This window comes from Stenella coeruleoalba (genome assembly GCF_951394435.1).
Source record: "Stenella coeruleoalba genome assembly, chromosome: 16".
In the NCBI taxonomy this organism is placed as follows: domain Eukaryota; kingdom Metazoa; phylum Chordata; class Mammalia; order Artiodactyla; family Delphinidae; genus Stenella; species Stenella coeruleoalba.
In genome coordinates this window covers 53,531,789-53,543,122 of record NC_137162.1, presented here as the reverse complement: position 1 = coordinate 53,543,122, position 11,334 = coordinate 53,531,789, and the positions used below count along the sequence as shown (strand labels likewise).

Sequence of the window (11,334 nt, the reverse complement as noted above, 5' to 3'; positions counted from 1 at the left end):
ACCCGCACTCGTCTTCGCTTAGCTCCGAAGGACGCTCCCCACTCCCACAACTCTCCTGGCTTCCCCTCCCCCTCCCGCGGCTCCCTTCCTGTCTCCTTTGCTATTTCATTTCCCTGACACCTTGACACTTGGGAACTTCATGGCCCAGAAAGGGCTTCCCCTCCATGCTTTCACTAATTATTCGGCCTTTGATGCCTACAGAGCCATTCTTCTACCACCTTCCCTCCCGGGCACATATCCTAACACGGCTCACGTGCATATTTTTATTTATATGTTCTCATGTGTATTATTTTCTAGGAAATGTAGTCATTGCACAGCCCAGGCAATAGCCTCTAGAGCACAGGTCTCCTCTCTCTGCCGCACTCCCAGGTCTGTCCTTCCTGGCGCCCTGGTCAGCCTGTCTTGCGCCGGGGTGTCACCAGAAACCTCTTTCCGCAGTCTCCCCCTCCTCCGGACGTTTCCCCAGAGCTGACCCCCTCCCCACCGCCTGCTCTGACCATGCCCCAGGACGACCTCTCCGGGGGCTCCTGCGGGGACAATCTCTCATCCAAACGATGGTCTGTTAACTCTCCTCACGAGACGTGTGAAGGGAAACGTGCACCCACTGAAGGCCTGGCTCGTCTCTCTGCCAACCAACCCCCTTCATTCACTCACCTCACTTCAGTCACTGAACCGGCTGACAAATACTGCACGAGCGCCCGCCTCGTGCCAGGCTTACTGCAGACAACACGCAGGGAGGGGCAGCAGAAGGAACCAGGTGAGGACAAGGGGCACAAATGCCAGATGATGAAGGGGGCACACTCTGAAGCCACCTGCCAGCCTGGTGCCCTTGGCCACACTCCCATCCCACTTCGGGCCTCAGGGTCTCCACGTGTGACATGGGTTTGCTAGGAATGCCTACCTCTGGGCGGCGTGCTGCAGAATGAATATGGCGATGCAGTGATGCCGCAGGAGGTGGCACGAGATGCCTTAACCTGTGCTGGCTGGACCCCACACGCACGGGATCGGAGGGACCCTGGCTGGCAAACCCTGAGGGCAGGACACCTGCTTCGCTGCGGGACGGGGATCAGGTAATGTTACTTGGAGTGGAGGGTGCAGACAAAAACTAAGCATAGAGTAGTCGCTCCTTGTGCTTTTATTCACCGGTTTAGCAGGCACTATTAACAAACAGACTCTAGTTTCATATAAACAGTGTTGACCCAAAAAAACCCTGTTTCTCCAGTGGGTGGGGAAAGTATAAAATTCTGAATTTTCACTTCGAATATGGCCCAAGTTAGAGGAACTCAGCCACCTGCAAGGCTGAGCCTCCCTCTCCCGAAAGGAACTCAAGGCTTCCTGGGTGACCTGGAGCCCTGAGAGAGACCTGAGCTTCCGTATCACACACACCAGCTCTAGGCTTTTATGGAGATCTGGGCTTCTTTCTCTGCCCTGAACAAGCTGCCTTTTCCCTGAGGGGAAGAGAAAGCCGAGGGTCTTCGTGCTTCAGGCCTAGAGCCCAGCTGCTGGCCGCCTGCCACCCAGATGAGGCTTCCTGGGCTGTGTCTCCCAGCCAGATCCAGCACCGTGTGCCCCAGAAAGAAGGCCAGTCCCCAGTGTTCTCCAGAAGCCCATGGAGGCCCCTACCTGAGCCTGTGGTCTGGGGAGAACGTAGAGGTGCAGCTGTCAGAGGCCCAGGCTGAGGAAGGGGGATGGGGGGAGTGGGTACCAGCCACAGATGGAAAGGCTGGGGAATGCGCAGCTTCCAAGACCCCGGTGCGCAAAGGAGCACCCAGGACCTCAGGGGTAGAGCTGCCCCCAGAGGCTGCCTGGTAAAGGCAGAAACCGCCTCTTGACATCCTGACTTATCTCCCATTAGGAGTCAAGCCCTGCCACTTTGAGTCACCATTTAACATTTGATATTCAGGCCTTAGGGCTGTCCTCTCTGGAAGTGGGGTCTGAGGGGCTCACCCACTGATCCTAACAGCAGTCAGACTGCAGGGGTTACAGAGGGGCCAGAGAGAGAGCGAGCCGTGGAGGACACAGGGTTCCACCACCTGTTTAAGGGCCAAGCAGGAGGAACACGGCTCCTGCTCTAGGAAGCCCGATGGGACAGGACTGGCCTTGGACCCTTTCCCCAGGGGTCCACAGGCCCAGCCCTGCATGTCCCTGAGTGGTCAGGGCTGGGATTATACCGCTGCCTCTTAATTCCCAACTCCAGCCCAGCCCTGTGGGCCAGGATAGCCAGCGCACCCCGAACTGTCTTCTGAAATGAAAGAGGCAAAGGAAACACCCCTCTGGGTCTGTCCTGACTCTGCAGATCATGGCCCAGGGCTCACCAAGGGCTTAATCCCCTAATTCCCAGAGACCTCAAGTCTTCAGGACAGAGGTCACAGCCTCATCTCAATGCACTTGGTCATCGCTCAGACCTGTCTCTGGCATGAGATGGGGGTGCTGGCGGGGGGAGACACGGTGTATGGGCTCCCGCTCTCACATCTAGCCTTGTGAAAGCTACTTCGGCTTCCCCATCTATACATGCAGGTAACACAGGGGGTCACCTCACTGTGTTGCAGTGAAGAAGAAATGAGATCAGTGAGTAGTTCAGTCCCTTACACACTAGACGCTCTCACCCCTGCCACAAACCCAGCCTGGGAGGGCCTCTGGAAGGCCTGGGCTCAGGACGCTGACCGCATGGCCACAGACGTGAGGGGCAGCCCCGGCACACCCAGGCCCACACGGAGCCCTGAGATCTGTGCCGTGTGCTGCCCTCGGCACACGCCAGGGAGGCAGGGGCTGGTCAGCGTCCAGGCCGTGGCGGAAGGTGAGCGAGGGGATTTACTGCCGACCACGGGTTGGATTTCCACTAAATTCGCATCGTCTTGGCCTGAGGGAGAGGCAGGGGAACCTCGTGACTGTCCTCACGAGGAGATCTGAGCCCGGCACCAGGAGGCCCCCTCCTCCTGCTAAATCAGAGGGGCCTGGCTTTGCCAGGGAGGCGGCAGTGGGTGGGCAAGGCCCAGCCCGGGGTCCGGGAGATCTGAGAGTTGGGGTCCTAGAAAAGAGGAACACGGCTCTGTTCCACCCAGATGCCTCCACGGTGCGGCCAGGCCTGGTCCCACCAGCACTAAAACACAAGCTTTTTCGGAACTTCCCAGGGGAACTCGCTTCTTCCGAAATGGCCGTAGCATGCCGTCTTCTGGTAGATGGGCTTCTTCAAATCCAAGTCCCTGTGTGTTCAGCAGAAAAAAGGTCATTTCTAACGGAAAAGGAGCAGAGTTTCTTCCTCTGAATTTGGGCACAGGAGCAATTAAGAGACGACGACAGTCTGTGTGGTGGTGGTACCCACCCGAGAACAACTAACTCCCTCTAAGTGCTCTGTCTCCGTCATGCCACGTCTTACGAGGTGACTGCCACTGGTGCTTAGCAAACAGGCTCAGAGTTCAGGGACAGCCCGACTGACCACACAAATGCGGCAGGAACCCGGGATGTGAACTCTGGCCTACTCTCCACTCCACTCACTTGGCCCAGACCGACATCAACACCGCCAAGCTCCAGGCAGCAGGGGTGGCATCAGAAACGAGAGCAGGTGGGGCTGGACTTGCCGACTGAATTCCCAGCCAACGGGCCTTGGGATTATTTTCCTAAGATCCCCCAGCTGCTCAAAGATGGCCCCCCTGGGGTCAGGGTCTGCTGGGCCAGCAGGGACCCGACCCAGCTGCCTTCAACCTGAAAACCAGACATCCTGCATTTGGGGTTTGCACTGTGCTGGACCAAGAGCCGGAAGCCCCTCCTGCTTCTGGGAGGCTGAACATCCTTCCTTCTGCTTCCCTTTCCAGTGAGCTGACCACCGGGTGAGGGAAGAGGGTCCTGCCCAGCAGAGGGGGCGGTCCTTTTACCTGACGATGACGCCAGGCCGAAGGTCGAAGTTCTTGTTGACCACATCCAGCAGCTCTCTCTCTGTCTTCTGGGACGTTCCGTAGGTGAAGATGGAAATGGACAGTGGCTCGGCCACACCAATGGCATAGGACACCTTCCAGAAGAGTCCAGGGTCAAGGACGGGCCCCTTGCAGAGACCCTGACATCCTCAGGGAGGGGATGCTGAAACCACACACGCCCTGCCCAACACGTTCCCCCAGCCCCCCATCTGCCTAGAAATCCCTGCCATCTTCACGGTGGGCAGTTTCTGTACGTGCCCCGCTGCCTGAAGACTTGTTTTCCCGCTCCCAGGTTTGCAGGGCACCGGCCACAGAGCCCAACACGACACACACAGAGTCGCATCCTCCGGCAAAGTGTGGGCCTTCCCCTAGGCCAGGGTGCCCTTACTCAGGGTAGACCTGGGGGTCCGAGCCGGGGGGCTCCGACCCACCTGCACAAGCACTCTCCGGCAGAGCCCCGCCTTCACCAGGGACTTGGCCACCCAGCGGGCAGCGTACGCGGCCGAGCGGTCCACCTTGGTGTAGTCCTTCCCGGAGAAGGCGCCCCCGCCGTGCGCCCCCCAGCCGCCATAGGTGTCCACAATGATCTTACGGCCAGTGACTCCTGCATCCCCCTGTGGAGGGAAAGGAAGACACAGAGGGAGGATGTGGGAGGAGGGGGCGGCCAAAGCACTGCAGTGGCCGCTGGACCACAACTTGGAGATGGTCCCCGAAGCTTCTGGGGGCACACGTTCCAAAGACCCCTTGGCTGGAGTCAGCCAGAAACCCTGGGCTCTAATCCCAGTTCAATCACTGACTAGTCACAGAAGTCAGGTCACCTGTCAGAGCCTCGTCAGAAAGGGCAAAAGGTGGGCCAGCTGGGGTCACAGCCCGCTCGTAAAGCCTTTGTTTGTAGGAGTCGATCGTAACGGAGAAATCCAAGTGCAGGAGGAAACCGCGCTGTGGCAAATACACCCCGGGCTGTGCCCCGGCTGGTGCCACCCGGCAAACGTTAAGCTGCCCGTTTCCTCAAGTGTCTGCTCTGTGCATCTCTGTCAACAAAGACGTTTGGGGGCGGGGGGGGGGGGTCTCTATGTTTCTCTGTTAAATGATGTGGGGGAAGTCTGCGTACTATACCATCCCCCCTGCCCCGCTTAGAGATCCACAGTTCACAGCAGCATGCCGAGGCCCTGAGAAGTCCTGCAGGAAAACACAGTGAGCTGCGCCTTCCCTTCACCCTGGGTTTCTGCGCTACTTTGGCTAGAGCACCCAACCCAGGGACTCCGCTTTGCGGCAACACGTCCACAGGGAGGTGCCCCGGCGGTGGTCAGCAGCCTCTCGGAGGGTCTAGGGCACTCTCCGACTGCTCACGCCGGCTGCACGGGAGAAAGGGACCCCCCACGTCCCCATCTAAAACACAGCCCCACCTTGGTGCCCACAAGAGCTGCAGGTCACGCGTGGCCGAGACCCAGGAAGCGCCACCCGGGCAAGCTCAGCGCCCATGATGGTGAGTTAGCCCCGGGCAGGGTCAGGCGGCAGCTGGACACGTGTGAGACGTCTCGAGCGGGAGGGCCAGGCAGCACTGAGGGGGAGCCTCCTGGGGACATGTCCCCATTCCTCCTGTACTCAAGGGCGCACAGCAGGCTTCACATTCCGTCCAGGGCCAGACCCACCTGGCCGAGCCACACAAAGCCAGCACCCTCCTGTGGCCTTTGCCCTCAGGGAGGTGAGCAACGGCAGGGCCTCACGCAGAGCCGGGGACGCACCTGGGGGCCTCCGATGACAAACCGCCCGCTGGGCTGCAGGTGGTAGATGGTGTCCTTGTCCAGGTACTGGGCCGGCACCACGGCCCTGATCACCTGCTCCTTCAGCGCCCTGCGCATGTCCTCCAGCGTGACGTCCTCGTTGTGCTGCACGGAGATGACGATGGTGTGGATGCGCACGGGGATGACCGCGCCGCGCTCCTGCGTGTACTGCACTGTCACCTGGCGGGGGGCAGGGAGGGAGGCAACGTCGTGAGGCCCTGCCCTGAGCTGAGGACACGCTGCTGCCAGGCGCAGGTGCCCAGGAGGCAGGCAGGGCTCCCAGGAGCCAGAGGGACCCCCTGTCCCCAAAGGGCCTTCAGGCAAGTTCATCTGACACATTCTTAAACTGGATAACTGCCTGGCGCTGTGAGACGACTGGGCACGAGGCACAAGCTATTCCCACCTGTGACCACAATCAGTGCCACTTGGAGACTCGGGTGTCACAGAGTTTCCGCTCTGTGACCCACTAGACTCCACTCCTCCTACCTCAGATGGCTCTGGGTGCCAGAAAATGTCCCTCTGCCAAAGCCCTGTCTTGACCCTCCGTGGCCCAGGCCCAAGACACCCCGGCTCCCACCAAGGAACACAGGAGTCCACAGGCCACACACCCACTGCCCCGGCCCCCTCGGTGGAGGAGCTCTGGAAGCATATGGGGCCAGAGGCCTTGCCTGCTGGAGGGACAGGGTGACAGGGACTCGAGCCAGGAGGACTGAAGTGGAGGGAGCAGCAAGCTCTGGGTCACCAGCCTCTGTGTGTCTGCACAAAAGCAAGGAAAAGCAGAGCGCGTGGAGGGAAGGATCCTGCCTGCAGCTCCCGCGCAGGGCAGGCCACAGGGACAGAGCGGGGGTTCACTCCCTCCAGCGTGGGTCAGTTCTGTGCCCACTCTATGTATTACCGATGAATATTTAAACCATCCCAGCAAGATCGGCATTACTGTCTCCACTTTACAAATGAGGAAGACCAGGCTCTGAGAAGTCAAACAACTTCCCTGAAGTCACACGCCAGTCGGTGAAAAGCCCAGGAGCCAACACTGCTCTGCCTGCCCCCAACGCTGTGTCCCGCCCAGAGCAGCACAGAGAAAATGCCTCCGCACTCTGTCCTCTACCGACACATCAGGAGGGCGCGAGAGCCCGACATCACAGCCTGATCTGTCCGGTGACGAAGGAGAGCAGCCTGGGCACCCTGGGCTTACAGAGCGAGAGGGAAAGGGATGGTGAGGATGGCAGATGAGGCTGGGAAAAGAAAAGAGAAGCCAGCAAAACACACTCAGCCAGACCGAGTGTGTACCGTACGCGACAAGCCATGCCAAAAGCTGTGAGAAGCTGTTACCAGCCCCACTTTAAAGACAAGAAAGCTGAGCTTCCAGAACATAAGCACTCTAGAGCTCAAGATCGCACAGCCAGCAGAGGTGGGCTGTGACCGTGCGCTGTGCGGCCCGGTGCCTGCAGCTCTGCCCAGCACAAGGTCGTCACCCAAGACCCTCAAGGCTGGAGCCACAGGCCCCGTCACTACCCGAGGCAGCATGGACCCACAAGGGCAGTGCCCAGAGGGGCTGTGCGCCTGCAGGAGTGCAGCTATGCTGCATGGTCTGGCAGGGACACTGGCCGGCAGGCACATGACTGCTCCCCACCCCAAGGGCCTTGACAGGACCACAGGGCAGCAAACAATGGTCCCTGGGGCTATGCCTGAGGCGAGGTCCCGGCCTGCCCAAAGGCCCCTCAGATATCCATCAAACATGGGATGTGTATCAAACTCTACTCTATGTCCTGCCTGGTCCAAAGAGCCAAAGGGTGGGATCCAGAAGAAGGAAGGGAAAGAGCCCTGACCCCACGATGCCTGATCCTAGTGAGATGGGCAGACGCACACCGCCTGTGCTCTGAGAGTGCTCTGGGCTGCGTGCACACAGGGCCCTGTGAGAGGGAGCTGGAGTTGGGGGCTTGGCGGGCTCCAGAGGGGAGGCCCTGTGGCGGCTCTGGGACCAGACCTGCTGCACCTGGCCTCAGGAGAAGGCTCCTATCCTGCGCAGCTGCTGAGGCCCATCTCCTCTGCTACCGACTCCCCTGCCCTGCCACAAACCCCAAGCAGAGCTGTGGCAGAGCAAAGGGCCCCAAGCATCGCTCTTATCTCATCACGTTAGCAAGATGTGGGGAAAAGTACACCGTGGAAAACACAACTCTGGCCAGGTACAAAAACAGCCGTCCGCGCTGCCACTCAATTCTCAGTATCAGCAGCAAGAATTTGCTCAGGTGGAAAGGTTCCTCCTGTTCACAGTCGACACTCTGGGTAGATGATGAAAATCCTTTACCAGTAAGGTATAGAGGAGAAGGCCCAGACATTGCTCCTGGCAGGGTGCCCGTCCCAGTGCAGCAGCTGCGTGGAGGCCGGCCGAGGGCCTCAGGGAGAGGCTCCGTCAGCAGACCCCCGCACCCTCTCTGATGCCCGCTGGCTGCGGCAGGGGAGTGAGGCCGACTGGTATCCAAAGTAGCATTTGTAAGAGAATTCAGTGTCTCCTTGCAAGAAGGGAAAGCCTGGAAGAGCCCATCCTCCCCTCCCTCCCTCACTGCCTTCTGAACTCAGAAACGTTCTATTACTAAGCAAATACAGGAGGCCTTTCCTATTTCAGCGGGTCCAGTAGGTGGACCCTCCAGTCCTTACCCTCAGGCGGGGAGAAGGAAACCCAAGTCACCCCACTTACTTCCTCCCATCCCTGTTCTAGGATTTCCTTTTCTGTGAATCTCCAACCTGCTTCCCATCACAGCACAGCTCTGCCACAGGACGGGGAGGGCTCTTTTCTTTCGGTACCATCACAATCTACATGTTTCAGCTCTCCTGCCCACAACCTCAGAGAACACCTAAGGGATGCTCATGGTTCCACTTCTCACCTTGGGGGTCATGTGGGTAACACCAGAAGTCAAAGGGTGGGTTTCTTTTAGGCCACAGAGGTACTCCCTTGCCCCAGGTACAGCCGATATGCAACTTCTGCCTTGTGTGGCCTTACACTTGCGGTGAGAAGGATGTACCTCGTGAAGCTGGAGGAACGGGACAGAGTTGCGTGCACCGCGCTGAGCTATAAAACCACGTGAGCCAAATTCCAAGTGCGGGGTCAAGAGGAGGTCCCACCTGAGGGCGGCCAGAGAAGACCACGAGGAGGTGGGAACCACGCTGGCCACTGACGGACAGGTGGGGGCCGGAGAAAGCTTCCAAGGAAGGCGAAGTGTGGGAGCGCAGGTGCAAAGCACCGAGAAAAAAGGGGAGCATGAGTGAAAGGATATGGTTTAAGCAAAGACTGGGGGTGGGGACAGAAGAAGGTAAAGCTGGAAGATCATACAAGGCGTTAAATACCAGAATAACGAGTAGGAAGGAGGCAGAAAGTTGTAGACAACTCTGAGCAGATACAAGGAAATTAAAAGTGAAGCCCAAAGGGAATTAACTGAAGTTTCCAGGCAGGGAGAACCTTTGGGAGGACACAGCACTGTTCCTGGGCCTGGCCTGGGAAAAGGGGCTGGAGCGGACGGGATGCACTAGAGGGAAAACGGGAGCCCAGGTAGAGTGGAGACAGACAGGGCCGGGAAAAGGTGGGCTCCATCGCACTCCTTCAGCTGAGGAGAGCTCCCAGGGCCCGGGTGTTTGCTGGGTGAATGAGAAATGGGGCTGGTGATTCAGTTAGACCTGCAGGGGGAAGATCTGGAAGCGGAGCGTGCAGAGGTGAAGGCTGGATTCACAAGCGTGGGCAGGAGGAAAGAGCGTGGAAGAGGAAGTGCCAAGACCCCGCTGGAGTGTGGAAGAGGAGCTGGGGAAGGAAGCCTTGAGGAGAGGGGCCATCGGGGCCGTCAGGGTGCGGGGAGAGGAGGCGGACAGGAGGCCTCTGCGTGTGCCAACACATGCATCACCACCGGCCTTCAAACAATACAGACGTCGGTGCGGATTTCTTCACTGCAGGGAGCACAGGGGTCAGGGCGGCTTTGCCACAGACAGTCAGAATCGGCAAAGCCTTTTTATGAGAAACAAAGCGAAAGGGCCACAGCGAGCTGCAGACAGTACTTGTTCACGGCGTGTTCAAGGTTTGCTCAAGACGTGGAGACCTGATAGGCAGCGACCGAAAGTCTGAAACCTGTTACAGAGGAGGTTTGTGGCAGGAATTGGGGAATCATATTACTAGAGTCAACTTATGCTAAGAAAGCCCCCGCACTAAAAACCTAGAACTGCTCTTTTCATTTTTCTGTGTCTTCTGAAATTTTTCATAATAAAGCGTTGGGGGCAGGGGAGAAAAGATCTGGAGCTGAAGATTTTTGAAACAAATAGTTCTTTTCAGAATCAACAATTCTTTGAATGCCCAGATGGAACACTTGGATCTAACAACGATCAGAATCAAGAGGAAGGGGGGTGGTGTTTGAGGCACGCGTCTGGAGCCCCACAGGGGGCGGAGGGCAGGGGCTCACCTGCGTCTTGGAGTCAGGCCGCAGCCAGGGGAGCTGCCCCGAGCGCCGCAGTTCCGCCATGCGGGCGTTGAGTCTGTGCGCCAGGACGATGGTGAGGGGCATGCACTCCTCCGTCTCGTCTGTGGCGTAGCCGAACATCAGGCCCTGCAGCAGACACCTGCTTCAGACCACAGGCAACAACCGCCTCAAATCTAAAGCCCCGCTGGCCCTCCATCCTCGCGGGTATGTAACTTTAGCACTGGGCACTTGTGGAGGGGAAGACGTGGTCCCCGAACTCAACACTCTAGAAGGGGAGACAAGCCCACACCAGGCGTCCCCAACCCTCCCTGCCCTCAAGTCGCTACCCTGAAGAAGGGGTGACTCACTCCAGGCATGGGGACGGGGGTCTACCCCATAGTGCATTCAGTCCATTACGCATGAACTTCCCCGGCTAGCCCCTCACACAGAGCACACTGCACTACCGTCCTGACGCAGGGCCAACGCTCAGCGTTTAGTGACCTGATCTCCGGCACCGACATCCTCTTCGTTTCTGTCCAGATGGACACACTGGGCAATATCCGGGGACTGCTGCTCCAAAGCCACCAGCACATTGCAGGTCTTGAAGTCAAAGCCTAGGCACAAGGAGAGCAGGCCTGAGCAGAGGGAGGCTGGAGCTCCTGGGGGACTGCTCGGCACACGACAGGGCATTTAGCGGCATGGGTGGTCTCTCTACCATCCGTCTGGGCCCAGAGCTGAGGCCCAGGACGGGGAACATCAGTATCCTTCCCATCCTATCACGTGCAACTCTTCAGCCAAAAAAAATCCTCCACAGAGTATTAAATTACACCTCGATTAAAAATATATATCCTACACAGAGCGGCAGTATGAAGACCAAATAGCAGCTACAGCTGCCCTGGCTGAAGGGCAGGTGGGTGACTCACGGCCCTGCCCCCTTTGCCTCTCCCAGAGGCACCTCCCAGGACCCAGGTGGAAAATTACTGCACTGAATGAACATCAAGGGCCCTTTCAAAAGCCCAGGCACACGCCAAACCCAAGCATCAAATATACTGAACAATACGGTGCATGTGAACCATCCAGAGACACTCCCGGAGCCAGAGTCCCCTGAGCCCGAGACGGGCCCGCGGCCTGGAGCAAAATGGAAAAACCACACCTCTGGAGGCCGAGGCCCCTTCAGGCCATCCCCAAAGCTCAAGCACAGAG

General features: G+C 58.5%; 1 protein-coding gene across 1 annotated transcript in view; it reads right to left on the bottom strand.

Moving 5' to 3' along the window:
* Positions 1-1,125: 1,125 nt before the first annotated feature.
* MAT1A (methionine adenosyltransferase 1A) overlaps positions 1,126-11,334 on the bottom strand; it is a 35,277-nt gene continuing 25,068 nt past the window's right edge. Inside the window, exons 4-9 of the mRNA XM_079900094.1 lie at positions 10,633-10,745; positions 10,135-10,278; positions 5,657-5,875; positions 4,343-4,525; positions 3,873-4,006; positions 1,126-3,203 (exon numbers count right to left, since the gene is read on the bottom strand). Of these exons, the coding sequence (XP_079756220.1) occupies positions 3,101-3,203; positions 3,873-4,006; positions 4,343-4,525; positions 5,657-5,875; positions 10,135-10,278; positions 10,633-10,745 (896 nt within the window). The 3' untranslated portion in view covers positions 1,126-3,100. The remainder of the gene's footprint in view (positions 3,204-3,872; positions 4,007-4,342; positions 4,526-5,656; positions 5,876-10,134; positions 10,279-10,632; positions 10,746-11,334) is intronic.